The 23,532-nt window shown below is 44.9% G+C and overlaps 1 protein-coding gene across 1 annotated transcript in view; it reads left to right on the top strand.

Moving 5' to 3' along the window:
• RASGEF1B (RasGEF domain family member 1B) overlaps nucleotides 1-23,532 on the top strand; it is a 276,546-nt gene that overhangs the window by 21,849 nt on the left and 231,165 nt on the right. Inside the window, exon 2 of the mRNA XM_060686999.2 lies at nucleotides 20,797-20,850. Coding sequence (XP_060542982.1) covers nucleotides 20,797-20,850 — 54 coding nt within the window. The remainder of the gene's footprint in view (nucleotides 1-20,796; nucleotides 20,851-23,532) is intronic.

Here is a 23,532-nt window from a genome sequence, read left to right as displayed (position 1 = left end):
TAACTTGAGCAAGTACTCAACTTACAACGGTTCGTTTAGTGACCATTCAAAGTCACAACGGTATTGAAAAAAGGGACTCATGACTGATTTTCACACTTACAAGCAGCAACCTCAGAGTCACATGATCAAAATTCAAATGTCCTGAGTCATGTGATCACTGCTTGCAGCCTTCTGAGAAGCAAAGGCAATAGGGAAGCCAGACTCACTTAACAACCGTGTTACTAACTTAACAACTGCAATGGTTCACTTAACAACTGTAGCAAGAAAGAGCATAAAATGGGGCAAAGCTCACTTAACAATGTCTTGTTTAATAACAAAAATGTTGGGCTCAATTGTGGTCATAAACTGAGGACTACCTGAACTATGGACTATTTCTCAGATGGTATTAGGTGCTCCAGGCTCCATGAGAGATAGGGGAGGACAATATGTATACCCCTTCCATAGCTTCAATCTGCAGCGATCGCCAGAGTTTAGAGATCAAGGATTTGCCATATTTTTCGGCGTATAAGACCCCCCCCCCTTTAAAGAAGTTGAAAATTTGGGTGCATCTTATTCTCCGAATGTAGCGGAGTATAAGAGGTGAGGCACAGAGGAGGTGGTGGTCTGTGGTCATCCCTACAGCCTGGAACAGCTGATTAGGGGTATTTCGGGAGGCCGATCCACCCGCCAATCAGCTGCTCATGCTGAATCAGGCTGCAATAATGTGCTGAAGCTGACCAGGCTGTTTGCTATTTGCTGCAAGGATTCAGAGTTTGCAGCAGCAATCACATCCAGAAAGCACACACAAGTAACTGATCCAGCAGGATTCAATAACTTCTCTTTATATATAGTATAAAGTAAATATACAGTACCAAGTTTCCCAACAGAAGCAAAACACAAGCAGAGGAGAGGAGTTTCAGTTTTAGTTTCAGAGATCAGCACAGCATGCAGCTTTAGAACAGTTGAGCTAAGCCACGCCCAGGCTCCTTGCTGTCTCCTCCCTTGTTGCTCACACAGCAAATACTGTTTCAGTTTCCAAACAGCCCTCATCTCTCACAAACTGACAGAATGCTAGCCAGATGAATACCAATGGATGCTGGTAGGCAGAGGCACAAATTATTTTCTTATTTTCCTCCCCAAAAACAAAGGTGCATTTTATACTCCGAAAAATATGGTAAGTTCTGCCAAGTCTATGGGCCATTAACCAGGTTCTAGCTGGAATTAACAACTGTGTAACCATAGTTAATAAACCGGGTCCTCAATTTTTTGGGGGGGAGGACCCTATCATTTTAAGGACAATACCACTCTAAAAGCAGAGGAAATACTTGGTTGAGAGAAATAGATTCTTCCTAGTCAAGAAATGTCCTTTTTAAAAAGCCAGTCCTCTCAAATAGAAATGGGCTGTGGTACCCAGGAGAAATAATTTGGTCCACGGGAGTTACAAAACCTCAATAATTCCATTATCCATTTTCCTGTCTTCCAATTTTCATTAAAGCCAACTGCTTATTCTGAACTCTCGAAGGAGCTAATATTGTTTTTCATCCCTGCCAATGTCAGGGAAATGGCTGCCTTTGAAAATACACAAACACACATCCACACCTATTTTTTCCCCCCCTACGATCATCCCAAGACATATGCATTAAATTAACGGTACACATTTAATTTAAAAGAGGAGAACTTGTTCTGCCTCTTTGGAGATGAGCTTGTCAGATTCAGGCACCCTTCAGTCTTGATATTTCTGACAGCTACCTGATTAGGATGACAGCAAACTTTTGGGCTTCATAATGTGTGTGAAGACATGTCAACTCTATGTTTGTAAAACTGGCGCTGGCATTGTGCCATTATATTCTGATTTTTATGATACTTATAATGGAACAACAGAACAACCCTATATCATTTCAGACAAGTGGTTGTCCAATCTCTTCTTAAAAACTTCCAGTGTTGGAGCATTCACAACTTCTGGTGGCAAATTGTTCCACTGATTAATTTTTCCAACTGTCAGGAAATTTCTCCTTAGTTCTAGGTTGCTTCTCTCCTTGATCTGTTTCCATCCATGGCTTCTTGTCCTGCCTTCAGGTGCTTTGGAGAACAGCTTGACTCCCTCTTCTTTGTGGCAGCCCCTCAAATATTGGAACACTGCTATCATGTCTCCCCTGGTCCTTTTTTATATAAGCGTTGTCTAGATTGATGTCTCTTGATTGTTAGGGGATCACACATTCTAAAATTTCCAACCACGGGTGGGTTCTATTTTTTTTTACTACTGGTTCTGTGGGCGTGCCTTATTTTGTGGGCGTAACTTGATGATCATGTGACAATTCTTTAGGATTTAGCAGAGGTACTGGTCTACCAGGCTTTTAACTGCTTGCAGAGCTGTACCGGTCTACTCATTTGTTTTTGGAGGCACTAGTCTACGCATTTATTTTTGCAGGCACTGGTTTACCCATTTATTTTTCCAGGCACTGGTCTACCCATTTATTTTTGCAGGCATTGGTTTACCCATTTATTTTTCCAGGCACTGGTCTACCCATTTATTTTTGCAGGCACTGGTCTACCCATTTATTTTTGCAGGCTCCGGTCTACTCATTTGTTTTTGGAGGCACTGGTCTACTCATTTATTTTTGCAGGCACTGGTCTACCCATTTATTTTTGCAGGCACTGGTCTACCCATTTATTTTTGCAGGCTCCGGTCTACTCATTTGTTTTTGGAGGCACTGGTCTACCCATTTGTTTTTGGAGGCACTGGTCTACCCATTTATTTTTGCAGGCACTGGTCTACCCATTTATTTTTGCAGGCTCCGGTCTACTCATTTGTTTTTGGAGGCACTGGTCTACTCATTTGTTTTCTTTTAACACTGATCAGCTGCCCTTTGAAGCCCCGCAGCAAGAGTTTAAACAATTTTTTTCTCCTCTAGCCGATAGCTGGGACTCAGGAGGCAGCAATAGATTGGAGGTGGGGCCAAATAAAAGGTAAGAATAATGCAGGGGGAGTGGGGAGTTGGGGGGGCGGGGGGCAGAACCGGTTCGGTGACATCATATCATCACCGCTACCGGTTCGTCGGAACCGGGCGGAACCGGGCGGAACTCACCACTGTTTCCAACTTGGGTGGGAATTCTGGATCATGCACCCAGCAAAACTAGAGGACTGGAAAAGATTAACAAACTATGTTCGAAGGTGCCATCCAAGATTCATTTACATTGTACAGATGGATACCTTCTTCCTACCATTGGTTGGTCTTAATAACTCTGCAGTTAACCATTTCGCTGGGCTGGATGAGCTGCCTGGGTTTGCTTCTGGATGCAATTCAATTGCTAGTTATGACCTGCAAAGTCCTTCATGGCATCAGATCTGGCTCCTTTAGGGATCACTTTATACATACTAGATAATTTCCCTAGTAACATATACTGTATACCAGTGGTCACCAACTGGTGGTCCGTGGACCACTGGTGGTCCGTGAGAAAATTTTAGTGGTCCGCAGAAAAATTATTTGCACTTTTTATATTGCACTAAATCAGGGGTCCTCAAACTACGGCCCCTGGGACAGATACGTGCAATGAACGTTTGTGTTGCTGCAGAGAGTCTCCCCCTTTGGGGTCTTTTTGTGTGGGGCAGAGGGGGGCAGAAATTCGAACTTGGGGTCTGCTTCAGCCTCCTGGTGCAGGGCTTTGGCCGAAAGCTGGAGGGAAGCGTCACTGGTGGCGAAGAGCCGGAGGACCTTGTTCCAGTGGGACTGCCTCATGGCCTGGAACTGGCTGACCATCTCAGCCCACTGAGCCTCCAGGCACCTGTACCTGATCTTGCACTCCTGCAGGTCTTCCCTCTGCTTGGAAAGCCTATGCTCCTAGTCCTCAGTGAGGTGCTTCTGCTGAGCCTCCTTCTCAGTCAGAGGAGTGGCTGGGAGGGGAGGGGTGAGTAGAGGCTGGTGAGGCGCCCCTCGACGTGAGTGACATTGAGTTGGCCATGCCCACCCAATCACATGACCACCTAGCTATGCCCACACATCCAGTCATTAGGCAGATCGTATTAATGGTCCGTGGGATTTAAAATTATGAATTTAGTGGTCCCTGAGGTCCGGAAGGTTGGTGACCCCTGCTGTGTACCACCCCATAGTGCTTTACAGCACTCTCTAAGCTATTTTCAGAATCAGCATATTGCCCCCAATAATCTGGGTTCTCATTTTACCGACCTCGGAAGGATGGAAGGCTGAGTCAACCTGAAGCCGGCGAGAATCGAACTACTGGCAGCGAGCAAAGTCAGCCTGCAATACTGTGTTCTAACCACTGTGCCATCATGACTCTTAATAATGATTTGTTAAATCTACATTAACCTTAACCTTGACTTTATTATACCACAAGTATCCATGCTATTCAAACCTTAGATCATGTCCTTCTAATTCTAACTGTCTTTTATTTCTCAGCAATGCCCGTTCCTTTATCCAAATGAAATAACAAGCTTCAAAATATAATTTCAGATCAGCTAAACCCAATCCTGCTCTTTGCCTCTTGGAATACTTTATATTTAACTCTTGGCTTTTTGCCTTGCCATAAAAAGTTAGATGCATATTTTTGCCACTGTTTAAATAGCAGAGTACACCAATTGTCAAAACAAATATTGTCTGAAACAGAAACATCATCTAGGCAAAACTTTCTTCTTTTTACAGAAATTCTCCCCATTAGTGACAGTTGTAGTCCCATCAAGGCATGTTCTTTTTCATTTTATTCCATATCTTAACCATAAGTCATTTGAAATAATATATAATCCATATTTGTCATAGATACTCAAACATTTTACTTCTTTCCTCAGTCTTAAAGCCATTTTTCCATTAGTTCTGTTAAATCCTCTATTTTCATATTTTTCTTGTTAACATCTTCATCTTTTGGTTATTGATCTTAAAAACTGCTAGCATCCCAACTTCTTTTAATTTTCCCATGAATACTTACGTTCCCTTTGATGGATCCTCCAAAACCAGTACCAGATAATCAGGAAATGCTCTTAACTTACAATTTTCTCTTTGTAATCTTTAATCTTGCAATTCTCTCATCCTGTTTTATATCTTTGTTCAATATTCAAGAACTAAAATGAACTAAAATGGACACAACTGGCACCCTTGACTTGTCTTTTATTAAGGTGATCAACTTTTTTACAATGTGAAGTAGGACACAAATAAATTGAAGAAAAAAATATTGTAAATAAAAGAAACATTTTATTCATTGCAACAATAATACAGAATAGTAAACAAAGCCACTTGTGTGCGGCACACTCTGTCAAAACAATTCTCCTGTGCGGAGCGCGTGCATCTCAGAATCGCATCTCACCGCACTGTACCGAGCCTTGACGAATCATCATGTCAAATACAAATACGTCACATCACACGCAACGGATCGGATTGGCATCGATCGAATACGGAGACTTACAGATTAGTCTTCAAATATCGAAAAGGAGGACATGTAGGAGGACACTTTTCGAGAGAGAACAGAACTTACAAAAGAAGGACTGTCCTCCCTAAAGGAGGACGCTTGGTCACCTTACTTTTATATATTTCCAGTGGTGGGTTTCCAATATTCTTACCACCGGTTCACCTCACGCGTGCACGCTCGCTTCGCATGCATGCCTTCCTCGCATGTGCCCGGCCTTCCACACATGTGTTTTGCTTGCATGCACACCTTCTGCACATGCAACCGGCCCCGAAAACATGGCTAAATAGGATGGCATTATGCCGGGGTGGGTGGGTGGGTGGGCGGGCCCACCAGCAGTCACCGCTACTGGTTTACCCGAACCGGTCTGAACCAGCTGAATACCGCCTCTGTATATCTCACAGGGTAATGTTAATTTTCCTCTAACAATTATTTATGCTTTCTGTGAGCCACTAATCGATCTTGTCCATTTAATAAAATTCTCTCCAAAGTTCTGCTATGGTCCAGAACTTTAACCAGGAAACCAGTTCAAATCATCAAAGGCGTCTTCCACATCTAAGAAAATCAATTCAGCTCTTTTAAGTTCTATTTTTGATTATATATTAAGAGGCTTGGTAGTACAGTGGTCTAAGGCACCCTGTTATTAAGCTGGTTATTAAGACCAGCTGCCTGCAATTACTGCAGGTTCAAATCTCGCCAAGGCTCAAGGTTGACTCAGCCTTCCATCCTTTCTAAGGTAGGTAAATTGAGGACCCAGTTGTGGGGGCAATAAGCTGACTTTGTATAAATATACAAAAGGATGAAGGCTATTGCTGAGCACATTGTAAGCCACCCTGAGTCTCCGGAGAAGGGCGGCATATAAATCAAATTATATATATAAAGTTCTTTCTATATTCATTCAGTCCAGTGATAGCTAACCTTTTTGCCATCATGTGCCAGGAGCGGGGAGGGGTGTGTTTTCACGCGTATGCATGCCCACATCCATAATTCTATACACCCCGCCCCTGCGCATGCGACCCTCTCCACACTCCCCCTGCTTCTGGCACATGATGGCCTGGTAGGTCCGTTTTTCTCTCTCACCAGGCTCCAGAACCTTTCTAGGAGTCTGGGGAGGGTGAAAACGGCCTTCTCCACACCCCTGGAGGCCTTCTGGAGGCCAAAAATGGCTCATTTTCCAACTTCCAGTCCCACCATTTCTGGCCTCCAGAGGGCCTCCGGGAAGTGGGGGGAGGCCGTTTTCGCCCTCCCCAGACTCCTAGAAAGGGTCTGGAGGCTTGGGAGAGAGAAAAATGGGCCTTCCCCACCCCCCCACCCCCTCGAGGCCCTCCGGAGGCAGGAAACAGCCTGTTTCCCTACTTCTGGTGGGCCCAGAAGGCCCAAAAATCAGCTGGCCAGCATGTGCATGTGCGCTGGAGCTGAGCTCGCGCACCCACCAATATGGCTACGCGTGCCACCTGTGGCACGCATGCCATAGGTTCGCCATCACGGATCTAGCCACTTTCCATTACTTTCAAAAACTACAATTCTATACGCTGCTTGGAGATAACACAAATATCAAAAACACCTTATATTTCTGAACGAGATATATGTACAGGTAGTTCTTGATTTATGACCACAAATGAGCCTAGCATTTCTGCTGCTAAGTGAAACATCTGTTAAGTGAGTTTTGCCCCATTTTACAACTTTTCTAGCCAGAGTTGTTAAGTGAGTCACTGTAGTTCTAAAGGTCGTGACACAGTTGTTAAATGAATTTGGCTTCTCCATTGACTTTGCTTGTCAGAGAGTGGTGGGGAGGCCTAGAGGTGGAGCTCTCGCCTCACAATCAGGAGGCTGTGAGTTCGATCCTAGGTAGAGGCAGGTATTTCTCTCTCTGGGCATGTTGATACTATATCTGCTGAATATAACTCCGCATTGGTGACAGGAAGGGCATCCGGCCAGTAAACACTCAGCTCTGTTCAGTTGCCCAGAAGGGATTATGGGGTCATTAAAAGGAGATGATGATGATTGACTTTGCTTGTCAGAAGGTCACAAAACGTGATCACATGACCCGGAGACATTGCAACCGTCATAAGTACATGCCAGTTGCTAAGCATGTAAATTTTGATCCCATGACCATGGGGATGTTGCAACGGTGGTGAATGTGCAAAATGGTCATAAGTCACTTTTCAGTTCCGCTGTAACTTTGAGCAGTCACTAGATAAACTTGTTGTAAGTCTAGGACTACTTATGCTAGATATCCCTAGTCCCTAAATTTATTCCTAGTTATCTCTGAGAAATAAACAAAAGTTTGCTAAAGTGCTGATGATAGAGATGATGGTATACGGCTGTCAATAGCAAAGATATTAAAGATAATAAGGACTCCAGTAATGAACAATTATTGGCTTTGCCATAAATACACAACCATCAAATTCTGGCATCTCAGCTCTCGGTGATAGATTGCTGTAGCCGATGGCAACATTTGCATATTTGATCTGTATTCGTGGATTTATTTAACGCCCATGAAATTCCCTTTGGATTGGAATAATTCCGTGCAGGTTAGCCTCACAAAATGCAGCGCCGACGATCCATTTCCAGAGAAAATAGTTCCAGTGGGTTCTGCCAGCTGATAGACCGGAAAATAGGATCATCAGGTGCGGCTAACTGGATTAGATTATGCTTAAAATCCATCATTACATTAACCTAATGGCCAATGATGGGAATAGCTAATTCTCAATTATCTTGATGCCCTCAAGGTGTTTTGCTCAGTAGTAGTTCTGAGGGTTTTGGCACAGAGATGCCATTTCTGCTGCAGAACGAAAAGGTGCAGTTTGGGACTATTTTCCCATCACACAATCCTGGATGAGTTGTTGGGAGGGGGTTGGAGCAGGGGTGCTATTCAGCAGGTTCTGACAGGTTCTGGAGAACCAGTAGCGGAAATTTTGAGTAGTCCAGAGAACTGGCAAATACCACCTCTGGGCTGGCCCCAGAGTGGGGTGGGAATGGAGATTTTGCAATATCTTTCCCCCAGGAGTGGGGCGGGAATGGAGATTTTGCAGTATCCTTCCCCCAGGAGTGGGGTGGGAATGGAGATTTTGCAGTATCCTTCCCCCAGGAATGGGGCGGGAATGGAGATTTTTGCAATATCCTTTCCTCAGGAGTGGGGTGGGAATGGAGATTTTCCAGTATCTTTCCCCCAGGAGTGGGGTGGGAATGGAGATTTTGCAGTATCTTGCGGTATCATTCCCGCCCCAGGAGTGGGGCGGGAATGGAGATTTTGTAGTATCCTTCCCCCAGGAGTGGGGCGGGAATGGAGATTTTGCAATATCCTTCCCCCAGGAGTGGGGTGGGAATGGAGATTTTGCAATATCTTTCCCCCAGGAGTGGGGAGGGAATGAGGATTTTGCAGTATCTTTCCCCCAGGAGTGGGGCGGGAATGGAGATTTTGCAGTATCCTTCCCCTAGGAGTGGGGCGGGAATGGAGATTTTGCAATATCTTTCCCCCAGGAGTGGGGCGGGAATGGAGATTTTGCAGTATCCTTCCCCCAGGAGTGTGGCGGGAATGGAGATTTTGCAATATCCTTCCACCAGGAGTGGGGCAGGAATGGAGATTTTGCAATATCCTTCCCCCAGGAGTGGGGCGGGAATGGAGATTTTGCAATATCCTTCCCCCAGGAGTGGGGCGGGAATGGAGATTTTGCAATATCCTTCCCCCAGGAGTGGGGTGGGAGTGGAGATTTTGCAATATCTTTCCCCCAGGAGTGGGGAGGGAATGAGGATTTTGCAGTATCTTTCCCCTAGGAGTGGGGTGGGAATGGAGATTTTGCAGTATCCTTCCCCTGACATGCCCACCAAGCCACGCCCACAGAATCGGTATTAAAAAAATTTGAAATCCGCCACTGGTTTGGGGGGGGAAGGGAAGGAGATGAGCTTGTTGTCAAGGTGAGACAAACAGACTAGGAATTGCTCCGAGAAGGATTCACTCAATTTGTCAACAAGCCCCTTATTGTTGACAAGACAAGGAAACAAGGAAGCACAAATGCCTGAAAGGTTTCTTTTAAAGTTGGTTGTTCGGTTGCTAAGTTGTGTCTGACTCTTGGCGACCCCATGGACCATAGCATGCCAGGCTGGCCTGTCCTCTGCTGTCCCCCACAGTTTGCCCAAATTCACGCTCCTTGCGTCGATAACACTATCTAACTAGGGATAAATTCTACTTACCTTTACTACCGGTTCGCAACGGGATCGCGCAGAAGCAGAAGCTTCTGCGCATGCGCAGATCAGTGATGATGACATCCGGGGTGGTGGGCGGGGCCTCCCGCCAGTTTTACTACCGGTTCTTGCGAACCGGTCTGAACCGGGAGCAACCCACCACTGTATCTAACCATCTCATCCTCTTCTTCTCCTTTTGCCTTCAGTCTTTCCCAACATCAGGGTCTTCTCCGAGGAGTCCTCTCTTCTCATTCGGTGGCCAAAGAATTTGAGCTTCAGCTTCAGGATCTGTCCTTCCAAAGAACAGTCTTGCTTGATTTCCTTTAGGATCTCTTGAATGTTAGTCTGGAGTCAATACAGAATACAGCCTCCCTTCCATACCATTGTCCCAATCCTGCTTCCGACGCTTTACATTTTGCTGATGTGCAATCTGCATCAGAAACATCCATTGCAGTTTCGTTTTATTCCTCCTTTCCTTAGACGCGATTTGTATATATTATAAAACTCGCCAGAGTGACTATTCTTTAATCCTTGAACATTTGTTCCTTCATTTCGGCAAGCTGGCCTGTTGCTTCTCATTATTCTAAACAGCTACAAACTCTCCTGAAATTAACACTGAGAGGGAGCGTAGAAAGGGCTGTTGGAGGAAATGTCCACTTTCTGGGCCATCTGTACATGAAGCTCTGTTATTTGGGGGCTACATTTGAAATATCTGCCAGCCCCCACCCCCAAAAGTGACTAGACAAACATATACAGGTAGTCCTTGACTTACAATCATTCATTCAGCATTTAAAATTACAGAGGCACTGACTGTTTTTCATATTTATGACCGTTGCAGCATCCTTGTGGTCACAGGATCAAAATCCAGAAGCTTGGCAACTGGCATGTACTTATGACTGTTGCAGTGTCCTGGGGTCATGGGATCCCCATTTGTGAACATCTGACAAGCAAAATCAATGGGGAAGCCAGATTCACTTAACAACCGTGTTACTAGCTTAATAATTGCAATGATTCATTTAACATTTGTGGAAGAAAAGTTGTAAAATGGGGCAAAACTCACTTAACAGCTGTCTCGCTTAGCAACAGAAAGGTTGAGCTCAGTTGTGGTTGTAAGTCAAGGACTACCTATATTCACCAGAAATATCATGGTAATATTTTTCTTATCCACCATTTCCCCAAAACGTCTACCGTGTTTCCCCCAAAATAAGACTGAGTTTTATATTAATTTTTGCTCCAAAAGATGCATTAGGTCTTATTTTCTGGTTAGATCTTATTTTGGGGGAAATATGGTACTAAATGCACCCATCTGGCTGACAATCTTAATTGGGATTTATTTTGGGAGATAGGGCTTATATTACGAGCATCCTGAAAAATCATGCTAGGACTTATTTTCTGGTTGGGTCTTATTTTTGGGGAAACAGGGGTATTTACATTATGAATTTACCACAGTAGATGGTACAGGTGAGAGACTGATATAGTTGAACCTCTGAAAGACCCCGATATCTGTCTATAATAACCAATGTACCTTTAAAACTGCTCTCCTCCCGCTCTTTGTCATCTTCCTTTAAAAATTTAATATATTTTAAATAATTAAGTGACAACTCATTAATTCAGCCCCAGTCTTCCCCCAGACAAACCACAGCAATTCATTTAGTATTTGCTGAAGCTTGTCAGCTTAGTTCTGCCAGATGTTTTCTGCATGTGAAAGTGAGGTTGATAATAGACAAGAATGGAGATGGGTGAGATTTATCGGGGTGGGATTTGCATAATGGACCATATTTCAGGGGTGGGATTCAAAAATTTTAGCAACCGGTTCTCTGCCCAGTTGCTGGGTGGGCGTGGCTTACTCGGCCTCCTGTGCCACGGTGGGGTGTGTGTGTGTGTGTGGCGTTTTCGCCGTTCCCATTTTCCGGAGGCTTTCCTTGAGCCTCCGGGAAGGTGAAAACAGACTCCCCAGGGCTCCAGAGGCCCTTCAGAGGCCGGAAATGAGCTTGTTTCCAGACTTCCGGAAGGCTCTTTTTTGCCCTCCCCAGGCCTCTGGAGGCTTTTCTTTCTTTTTTCTTTTTAATTTTATTTATTTCTTTACAACAAAATATTTATTCACACACAGATCGCGACGGGAGCTTTACAGAATATATTAACTTCAGTCAAGATATACAAATAAAAAATAAAAAAATCTACACTAACCTTATCCTTTTTTTATTCTATTGTTCAACCAAGTATACCGTTGGTCCCAGCATTGAAAATATACGGAGTCCTTTTGATCTCTCAAAATTTTTGTTAACCTGTCAGCTTCCGCATATTCGGTAATTTCCCCCCAAATCAGGTCTTCAGCCGCTAGGACTTTCCCCTTCCAATGTTGAGCAAAACATATTCTTGCTGCGGTTGTGATATATGTGGAGGCTTTTATTGAGCCTCCGGGAGGGTGAAAACGGCCTCCCCAGGCTCTAGAGGCTGGAAATGGGACTGTTTTCGGATTTCCAGAACTTCTAGGAGGCCCGTTTTTCGCCCTCCCAGAGCGTCCCCATGGGCGCTGCACTTACCTGGCATCCAAAATGGGCTGTGTGGAGATTCTTGGGAGTGGTGGGGTGGGACAGGTGGGGCCAGCCAGTCCTTGCAACTATTGGTTCAGCAAACCAGATGTAAAATTAGCATCCGGTTCACCCAAAGCGGTCTGAACCAGCTGAATTCCATCCCTGGTTATATTGTACACTTAAGATAGCATTCAATTTCGTTGTACGAGGTGCAATGACAATAAACTAAACTAAACTAAACTAAACTAAACTAAACTAAACTAAACTAAACTAAACTAAACTAAACTAAACTAAACTTTTCTAGATGACTGTCCATTAGTCCTACGAAGGAAAATTCCACCTTCATCTGAATATTAAAAAACTTCTGCAGCACTGCAATGATCTGGGTCCAATATATTTTGATTTTTTTTCACAATGCTAAGCAACTCCCCTCTGTGTTTCTCTAAATTGTAGGCAGCCCCAGTGTTTGTTTATGCCGGCATTCTCATCTTTATGCCAAACGTGTCCGAGTGGAACTCTTCTTCTGGGGGTAAAGCCACTTTTGAAGCAGGAGGTATCACAAATTAACTTCCTTGCGCATCGGTTCCAGGGCTGTGCTAAGCTTCAAAGGGATGTTTGATACGCCACAACGGGGCAAAGAAGCTCGCACTGAGTAGGAGGCAACATCTGGCCGGCCTTTTCCACTGAAAGCACCGAGGCAGATGCTTCCCTCGAAGGCTTGGTACAATTGCTTTGAAACCCTTCCCAGATCAGCGAGAATCTGATATGCACAAAGATGGAAAAAAGGCACGCTAATTTCCATAATGGAAGGACGGATGATAAAAGGGATGAAATTCGGCAGAGGTGACAAAATCGACTTGTTTTTTTAATTGAGGAGAAGAGTTTAACAGAATAACAGAATTACAGGTAGTCCTCGACTTACAACAGTTTGTTTAGTGACCGTTCAAAGTTACAACAGCACTGAAAAATGGAACTTATTTTATTAGATTTATATACCGCCCTACTCCCGAACTTATGTCCAGCGGTGGGCTTCAAAAATTTTAGCAAGGGGTTTTCTGCCTGGTTGCTGGGTGAGTGTGGTCATGGTGGGTGTGGCCTAGTCAGCCTCCTGCACCATGGCATTTTTGCCCTCCCTAGGCTCCAAAGGCTTTCTTCGAGCCTCCGGGAGGGTGAAAATGGCCTCCCCAGGCTCCAGAGGCCCTCTGGAGGCTGGAAACAGGCTCATTTCTGGCCTTCCCGAACTTCCGGTAGGCCCGTTTTTCGCCCTCCCCGAGCCTCCGCGCGTGCCCTGCACTTACCTGCATCCAAAACAGGCCACGTGGGGACTCATGGGAGGGGCGGAGCGGGTTGAGCGAGGCCAGTCAGGAGTGGGATTTGGATGTTCTCCAAATTGCACAGAATCTTAGCTAGAGATTCTTCTAAACCCCTGTGAAGCCCCAGCAGCCCATCCCATTTTTCACGGTAACGACCATTGCAGTCCGTTGATTCATGTGATCAAAAATTTGGTACATATTTATGGCTGTTGCTGTGTCCCAAGGTCGTATGATCCAGGGGTGGGTTCTAATTTTTTTTACTACCGGTTCTGTGGGTGTGGCTTATTTTGTGGGTGTGGCTTGGAGGTCATGTGACTAGGTGGGCGTGGCTAGCTGGTCAGAGTCATTTCTGAAAGGTCCTCGCACTTACGACCAGTCCTCGCACTTATGACCCGACTCATTTGTTTGCTTTTAACACTGATCAGCTGTAGGGCGGCCCTTTGAAGCCCCGCGGCAAGAGTTTAAACAGTTTTTTTCCCTCTAGTCATCAGCTGGGACTCAGGAGGCAGCAATAGATTGGGGGTGGGACCAAATAAAAGGTAAGAATAACGTGGGTGGGAGGGCGGGGGGGGGAGAACCGGTTCGGTGACGTCATATCATCACCGCTACCGGCTCGGCCGAACTGGACCGAACCAGGAGGAACCCACCACTGATATGATCCCTTTTTGCAACCTTCTGACAAACAAAGTCATTGAGGGAAGCAGGATTCACTTAACAACAGGGTTACTAAGTTATCAACTGCAGTAATTCGCTTAATCAGTGCAGCCAGAAAGTCGTAGAATGGGGCAAAACTCACTTAACAAATATCTCACTTAACAGCAGAAATGTTGGGTTCAGTTGTGGTCGTAAGTCGAAGATTACCCGTAATAAGAGTTGGAAGGGACCTTGGAGGTCTTCTAATCCAACCCCCCCGCTAGATAAATTTATCTAGCGTGGTGGCTCAGCAGACTGATAGCATTGTGATTAACACCAGCTGTCTGCAATTACTGTAAGTTCGAATCTCACCAGGCTCAAGGTTGACTCAGCCTTCCATCCTTTCTAAGGTATGTAAATTGAGGACCCAGTTTGTGGGGGCAATAAGCTGACTTTGTATAAATATAAATATACAAAAGTATGAAGGCTATTGCTTAATGCATTGTAAGTTGCCCTGAGTCTCCGGAGAAGGGCGGCATATAAATCAAATTAAAAATAAAATAAAAATAAAATAAAAATCTAGCTTTGTTTCCTTTTGGGAACCACTTCTGGATTTTATACTTGGAAACGGAAAACAAAAAATGGAACTCTAATTTTAGATTTTGACAATTAGAACGATTTTGTGGTTATAGAAGTGTCTTGAAATATTTTAGAATTGCAAAGGAAAATGCTGAGGTTGTAATTTTTAAAAATATATTCTACTGCACTGAAAAAAAAATGGGAAGGCACTCCTTTTTTTAAAATTCCCTTTTAATTTCTTTCTGCACTTTTTTCTTCTCTCTTTAATTTTTTCCTGAAGGAAGATCATAAACTCAGTCATGGTTTCACTTAGCGACTGCTTCCCTTAATGACCAAGATGCTGGTCTCAACTACGGTTGCTAAACGAGGATTATCTGTACTCTCTATAATAGCTATGCATTGTCATCAGTGTAAAAGGGAACCTTCGCACACAAACTTCTTCCTTTTTAAGACTCTTTGTCATTATTAGAATTCTAGTTACAGATTTGAACTGCGAACAAGAATGCATGTTGGGGGTATGATGGCCCAGTGGTTAAAGGTGCTGAGCTTGTTAGGTGGCAGCCCGGGTTCAAGGCTTGAGCGCCATGTGATGGGGTGAGCTCTCGTTACTTGCCCTAGTTCTTGCCCACCTAGCAATTTAAAAGCATGCAAATGCAAGTAGAAAAATAGGTACCATTTTGGTGGGAAGGTAACGGAGTTCTCTGCACCTCAGCATATAGTCATGCTGACCACATGATCACAGAAGTGTCTTTGGACAACTCTGGCTCCCTCGGCTAGGAAACAGAGAGGAACACTGCCCCCTAGAGTCGAACATGACTCGACAGGGGAAACTTTTATCTTTACCTTTTATGCATGGAAGAACACTGCTGTGGTGGTGCAGTGGTTAGAATGCAGTACTGCAGGCAACTTCTGCTGATTGCTGGCTGCCTGCAGTTCGGCAGTTCGATTCTCACCAGTTCAAGGTTGATTTAGTCTTCCCTCCTTCCGAGGTTGATAAAATGAGGACCCAGATTGTTGGGGGCAATACGCTGATTCTGTAAAATCGCTTAGAGAGGGCTGTAAAGCACCGTGAAGCGGTGTATAAGTCTAAGTTGTTACGGGGGCTTCTCGGTACTCTCGTGTGACACCTCTCCTGCGCGAGCTGCACTGGCTACCGGTGGCTCTCCGGGTTCGTTTCAAGGTGCTGGTGCTCACCTATAAAGCCCTACATGGCTTAGGCCTGGGGTATCTGCAGGATCATCTCCTGCCTCCCTCCCACCGTCCGGTGTGCTCACACAGAGCGGGCCTCCTCAGGGTGCCGTCAGCCAGACAATGTCGGCCTGCGGCCTTCAGGGGGAGAGCATTCTCTGTGGGAGTGCCGACCCTCTGGAATGGGCTGCCCACCGGCCTCAGGACAGCCCCGGACCTCCTCTCCTTCTGCCGCAAACTGAAGACGTGGCTTTTTCACCAAATGGGCTGAATCCGTAGGGGTGACTTCAAATAATTTTAATAATTTTTAATTGATTTTAATTTAATTTTTAAACTGATTTTAATTGTTTATGTAATTCTTTGCTTTCTTTTTGTAAGCCGCCCTGAGTCCTACGGGAGAAGGGCGGCATATAAATTACATACATACATACATACATACATACATACATACATACATACATACATAAATAAATAAATAAATGCTATTGCTGTTATCTGTAGAGTTACTTAGGAGCTGTGGTGGCGCAGTGGTTACATTGCACTATTGCAGGCTAATTCTACCGACCGCAAGCAGTTCGATCCTGACCAGCTCATGATTGACTCATCCTTCCATCCTTCCAAGGTCGGTAAAATGATGATCCAGATTGTTGGGGGCAATAGGCTGACTCTGTAAAACTGCTTAGAGAGGGCTGGAAAGCTCTGTGAAGTGGTATATAAGTCTCAGCGCTATTGCTTGTTCCGACAGCCTTTTCATATGGATACCAAATGCATGCGGCAAATGGTGAACAATAGCAATGGCGCCAGTATTGTGTTACGGCAAACAGAGATGAAGGATTCCTTCTAGCACACTTCCCTCCTGATTTAGTAACCCTGACAGAGACCTGGTTCCCTGTCCTAATTCGCCCTTGACTTAATCCTGTCTGATCCAACGGAACGGTTCTTAAGAAAATCCCTCTTAATCTTTTCTGACAAAAACAAAAGGAATGTTACTTACCTTGAGGAAGCAAGGTGACACTGACACAAGGATCCATAGACCTAATCAATAACAGGCAAGGAAGTCCTCAACATACAACGGAGATGGTGATATATCGGCTAGGGTCAAAAAGTCAAGTTAGTGGCTGCAGTCATTGACTGAAGCTCTGCCCCCCCCTTTTTTTATAGAATGGGGCTTATTTGTATTAACATGTCAGCCATCTTGACTCTTTGGACAATCCCTCCTCCCTTGGACACTTCTGAGTTTGTCCATGCAGCATGCTAATGTTGGAAGAAATGCCCATCTGGGTTCAGTTCCAAGTGGAGAAAAAGACACTGGATTCATGGAAGGTTTATTGATGAACAGGATTACATGGCTTGAGATCCTGAGCAGAAAAAGGGCCGAGATGCTGAAAGTGCCTTGGTTTTATGCCCTCTAACGCTTTTTTTTTTAAAATTTGATTTATATGCCGCCCTTCTCCGGAGACTCAGGGCAGCTTACAATGCATTAAGCAATAGCCTTCATACTTTTGTATATTTATATTTATACAAAGTCAGCTTATTGCCCCCACAACTGGGTCCTCAACTTACCTACCTTAGAAAGGATGGAAGGCTGAGTCAACCTTGAGCCTTGGCGAGATTAATCCCATCACCCTTGAACTGAAGGAGGTAGATCTTTGTTATGTGGAACGGACTGGCTCAGGCCTTAATGGCCCATTGACAAAGGTGGGGGGGGGCTGAATTTCTGCCTCCCTTTTAGGGGAAATATTCTGCCCTTTTAATAATTAATATACACTAACAAACCGGTTTAGTTGCTAAAATACACACGTGCAGAGCTAACTCATTTGTGAATCCAAAGTTTCAGTCTTCAACCAAGGAAATTTACTAAGGTTGGCAGTCCTGCCGGAGGGCTTAATTATCTCAATAATAATGATAATAGCCATGGCAGAGACAGAGGTTGTTTTTTTTTTAAAAAAAAATATCACTTTTCAGGTCAGCTTAGACACGTCCATTTAATGCAGAGCGATGATGTCTCTTCCCTTACATCACCCCCAACATCCTCATTGGCATTTCCGAAGGCAAAAGCTTTCTAATTTTCTAATTGCCTTTGGCCCTAAACTCACAGGCTGGGGATGTATTATGCCTATGTATGTACGGTGCAAGTTGATGGAGCATCCCAGAAAAAGCCGTTATGTTGACTGAACTGATTTTAAAGGCATTCATACACCCATCCATCCATTCACCCACCCACCCACCCATCCATCCATCCATCCATCCATGCATCCATGCATCCATCCATCTGTTCATCCATCCATCCATCCATCCATCCATCCATCCATCCATCCATCCATCCATCCATCCATGCATCCATACACCCATTCATACACCCATCCATCCATTCACTCACCCATCCATTCACCCACCCACCCATCCATCCATCCATCCATGCGTCCATCCATCCATCCATCCATCCATCCATCCATCCATCCATCCATCCATCCAAGCGTCCATCCATCCATCCATCCATGCGTCCGTCCATCCATCCATCCATCCATCCATCCATCCATCCATCCATCCATCCATCCATCCATGCATCCGTCCATCCATCCATCCATCCATCCATCCATCCATCCATCCATCCATCCATGCGTCCGTCCATCCATCCATCCATCCATCCATCCATCCATCCATCCATCCATCCATGCGTCCATCCATCCATCCATCCATCCATCCATCCATCCATCCATCCATGCGTCCGTCCATCCATCCATGCGTCCGTCCATCCATCCATCCATGCATCCGTCCATCCATCCATCCATCCATCCATCCATCCATCCATCCATCCATCCATGCGTCCGTCCATCCATCCATCCATCCATCCATCCATCCATCCATCCATCCATCCATCCATCCATGCGTCCATCCATCCATCCATCCATCCATCCATCCATCCATCCATGCGTCCGTCCATCCATCCATGCGTCCGTCCATCCATCCATCCATGCATCCGTCCATCCATCCATGCGTCCGTCCATCCATCCATCCATCCATCCATCCATCCATCCATCCATCCATCCATCCATCCATCCATGCGTCCATCCATGCGTCCATCCATGCGTCCATCCATCCATCCATCCATCCATCCATCCATCCATCCATGCGTCCATCCATCCATCCATCCATCCATCCATCCATCCATCCATCCATCTGTTCATCCATACGTCCTAACCACATGAGCCAGCGTGCTTCTATTTGCGAACTACCTGCATAGCAATAAGGTTTAGGCCGTTGGGGATTTCAAATCCCAATCCCCTTTGTAGGAGCTAAATTGCCTCTTGAACTCATGAGTTCCTCTCCGCTGAATAAACATTGGCCTGCAAATAAAGTGAGAGCCATTAGCTGCATTTAGTATTAAGTAAAGAAGTAAGTGCACGCGATCTTTCTATCCAAACAGTTCTCCAAATGTTCATTAATTAAATGGAAAACAGATGAGGCTCATTAGCTAGCGATATAAATCCTGCCGGTATGTTTTCTTCAATCTTTACGTAATTAGTATCTTCCATATTATCTACCGCAAGAAAATGGACACAGGGCCATGGCTAGCATCACCGCGTACCGGGCAAAATAGCAGAAGTCAAGTTTATGTCATCTCGGACCACGTTAGCTGCTTTCTTGCAGACATTTCATAATCCAAATTAGGTTAACATCAGAGCATTGATGTGTTACCTAGTTTGGGACAATGAAACTTTGGCAAGAAAACAGCCAAGCCCAGAGAGCACTAAGGACCCCTCGTTTCAACCCTGAACTACAAATATTTTTCTTTAAAGGTGGATTTTAGTAGGAGAGAACCAGAAGTGGTATTCAGCCGGTTCTGACCAGTTCTGGCAAACCGGTAGCAGAAATTTTGAGTAGTTCAGAGACCTGGCAAATATCACCCGCTGGCTGGCCCCGCCCTGATCTATTCACTGTCTCCCAAGTCTCAGTTGATCGAGTCTCAGCTGATCAGCTGGGTCTTCTTTTGTTGCCCTGCACAGGAGAATGAAGCTGGAAAGCAGGTTAGTGGGGTGGGGTGGAAATGGAGATTTTGCAGTATCCTTCCCCTGGAGTGGTGAGGGAATGGGGATTTTGCAGTATCCTTCCCCCAGGAGTGGGGAAGGAGTGGGGATTTTGCAGTATCCTTCCCCCAGGAGTGGGGTGGGAATGGGGATTTTGCAGTATCCTTCCCCCAGGAGTGGTGAGGGAATGGGGATTTTGCAGTATCCTTCCCCCAGGAGTGGGGAAGGAGTGGGGATTTTGCAGTATCCTTCCCCCAGGAGTGGGGTGGGAATGGGGATTTTGCAGTATCCTTCCCCTGGAGTGGTGAGGGAATGGGGATTTTGCAGTATCCTTCCCCCAGGAGTGGGGAAGGAGTGGGGATTTTGCAGTATCCTTCCCCCAGGAGTGGGGTGGGAATGGGGATTTTGCAGTGTCCTTCTGTCCATCCGTCCATCCGTCCATCCATCCACCCATCTATCCATTCATCCATCCACCCACCCATCCATCCATGCATCCATCTGTCCATGCATCCATCCATGCATCCATCCACCCATCCATCCATGCATCCATGTGTCCATTCAACCTGACTGAAATTAAAAAGCAGATTTTGCCACCTTACATTATTTTTCAGTGTCATGGAATGAAGTGGATTACTAAGAATTTCAAAATAAGAGTAGAAGGGCATGTCCAGTTCCTGGGATTTCCACAAATACCCGATGGACCGATTGACCAAACAATAAGCTGGTCAGTGATCTTCCAGGAAAAAAAATGAAACCCCTGAATTGTATTTTGTTTTCTCCTTGGAAGGTTATCCTTTTGGATCACCTCTTCAATCTTCTGTCCTCATGTGTTACGATCTCTCTGGTTGCTCCTTGAAATAATATTGCAATATTGGGGGGGGGGGGGGAAGAAAACCCACAGAAAATAAAAGGTGGGAAAATGCCTTTTTTCTTTCTTTCTTTCAGACTTCCCATTTCAGCTCTTTGGTTAATGAGAAGACCCTTTCTGACTGCAAACAGGTAGGTGGATCTTCTCTCTCTCTCTCTCTCTCTCTCTCTCTCTCTCTCTCTCTCTCTCTCTCTCTCTCTCTCTCTCTCTCTCTCTCTCTGCTTTTTAAGTCTTGCTTTCAAATGATAAAAGGATATAATTGAGCCTGCGGAGATGATCCTATGGGTAAGGCTCATGCCTCCGATGTTTCCGTAATTAAATAATTGATTAGAAAGCCCTGGGAGCTTGGTAGGCTTTGGTTCAAACGGAGGTAAATTCTCTTTCGACTTGCCATTAGTTGGCATTGAGTGTATTATTCCAAATTCCATCTTCGTGTGAGGCAGTTTGTCAAGAGGATCATGCAATATTACAATTCACGCCAGGAAGCGGCATTGATAACCCTATTCAAAGCTTTCACTTTCTTTTTTTAAAGATAGTTGGGACTCAAAGAAGATGCAAATCAGGGCTATGAGAGCTTTTGGAAAATAAGGCATTTGGACTGAACGAAAGATATATTTAAGATGCAAAACGGGTGGTAAAATTTTGGTGGCATTTGACACCAAGGCTGCTACGTTTTGGGAAGGATAATAACACCCCCAGGGTGTGTTTTTGTAGATCATGTGAAGCAGACATTGCATTAGATTCATTTTTTTGCAATGCGAGAGGACCACAGTTTCATATAATTCACACATCATGGATGTGTCTAGATCAGTGGCGGGATTCAACCGGTGTAGCAACTGGATTGATGAGCGTGCGCAGTGCTTTTGAAAACAGCTCTAAAACTTACTGTCAGGCTTTCGGGGCTATCTTAAATAAACTTCATTCTCAAGCGCAAAGTCTCTAATGAATCACTTTTATTTTAAGAATAGCAGAATCCGACATTCCTGATTCAAGTTGCAGCCAAACTGGCCCCTCCTTCCAACCCCCTCCTCTTCCGCTCTCCAACCCCAATGTCCCATTGGCCATCATGCAGATCCATCTCTACATCCCGGCACGTTCTTTTCACAGGAATGTGGCCCCCACCCTCGTCACCCAGGAAACACTATCTGTAACATTCAAAAAACTAGGTAAAAGTTCATTTCAGCAATAAATCAAGCTTCTGCTCTATGCTTCATCTTGTTCATGTCAGCGCTGGAAGAGAGCCTAATTTGGAACGCTGACACTTACCTTCTACTGCAGCTCCGGTAAGTAAAACAGCTGAAGTGCAGCAATCTGCTTTGCCGCGCCTATCAGCTGGGCTTCAGACAAAGGAAATATAGGTCGGTATAGAGCAGGGGCGGACGGACCCAGCTGATTGTCGGAGCGAACCAGTTCGCTCTCGGCTGATCGTCGGAGCTACCGGTTTGCCTGAACTGGTCTGAACCCCCTGAATCCCACCCCTGGTCTAGATCAGAAGTCAACAACTTTGTGCTTAAGGATGCCCACTTATGCACTACACCTCTACACAGTACTGGGGATTAGAGAAAGAAACAAAGACAAGTGTAGATTAGGTATACAGAAATAAAGATACACAGATAGAGATGGAGACAGTGGTAGAAATAGATAGAGATACACATGGGCATAGATTAGATGTAGAAATATAGATATAGATAAGGAAATAGAGACAGACACCAGGACAGAGATGGAGATAGGTATAGATTAGATGTAGAGATATAGAGTGAGATAGAGATAGAGATAGAAACAGAGGTAGAGATTGAGGTAGGGATTGACATGTCTAACTTTGGAGTTTATGGGTTCTCTATTTCCTTGAGAGATTTGAAGAACCTCTCAAGGAAGGTTTCATCAGTTTCCCAATGGCAGAGAATTGGACTAAATACCGTAGTTAATGTGGTCCCTTCCATTTCTACAATTCTATGATTGTCATTCCAAAACATTTTCTGTCAATGACCCACTCAAGGCAGCTCAACGTTTCATAAAACCTGGAAAGGAGGAAAGAAAAAGAAGAGGATGACTAGCAACAAGTAGATGGATTCAGTTATAGTGGCAATTGGTGGACAAGTTGAAAGACCAAGTTAGATACAGATCATCCTAGAGAAAATCGATGTGGTCACTAAGAAATCAACACTGACTTGGTGCAGGATCCAGTCTGAGTCGGTTATCGGGATCAGAGTTTTTGTCTTCTAAGATTTTGGACTCAGGCTGGAGGAACTTCTCTCTGGAAGAGTGTGTGCTTTGGGCTGTTGTGTGTGGGTTATTTATAGGGTGCCTGTTGTATGTGGCTTTTTAGATGTAGATTGGGGTGTCGATAGCTGGCTATTAAGTTGTTGATTGTTGTTTCCTTGTGCTGCCAAGTCCTGGCCTCCTAAATAACTTGATAAGCTGGGGATAAATCAGCACTCCTGTTGATGGACAAGGGGCCCGTTTCCCAGGCTCCAATCACTTCCCTGGCTGTTTTAGTGCCTGCTCGTCCAACAATCTTAGTAATTGCAAAATTGAATGTATGTCTTTGTTTATTGCAATGAGTTCGGGTCGCCTCGTCTGACCGCTCACTTATGTTCTTGCAATCTGGTGGCTAGCTTCCTCCTCATTTGTCAGGTATGCTATAAAGGTAAAGGTTCCCTTCACACATATGTGCTAGTCGTTCCTGACTCTAGGGGGTGGTGCTCATCTCCATTTCAAAGCTGAAGAGCCAGCACTGTCTGAAGACATCTCCATGGTCATGTGGCCGGCATGACTCAACGCCAAAGGCACACGGAACGCTGTTACCTTCCCAT

The sequence above is a fragment of the Pantherophis guttatus genome, chromosome 8, assembly GCF_059756535.1.
Source record: "Pantherophis guttatus breed Tessera chromosome 8, ASM5975653v1, whole genome shotgun sequence".
Taxonomy (NCBI): Eukaryota; Metazoa; Chordata; class Lepidosauria; order Squamata; family Colubridae; genus Pantherophis; species Pantherophis guttatus.
The sequence above is the reverse complement of the archived record's forward strand: the minus strand, read 5'-3'. Positions and strand labels throughout refer to the sequence as shown.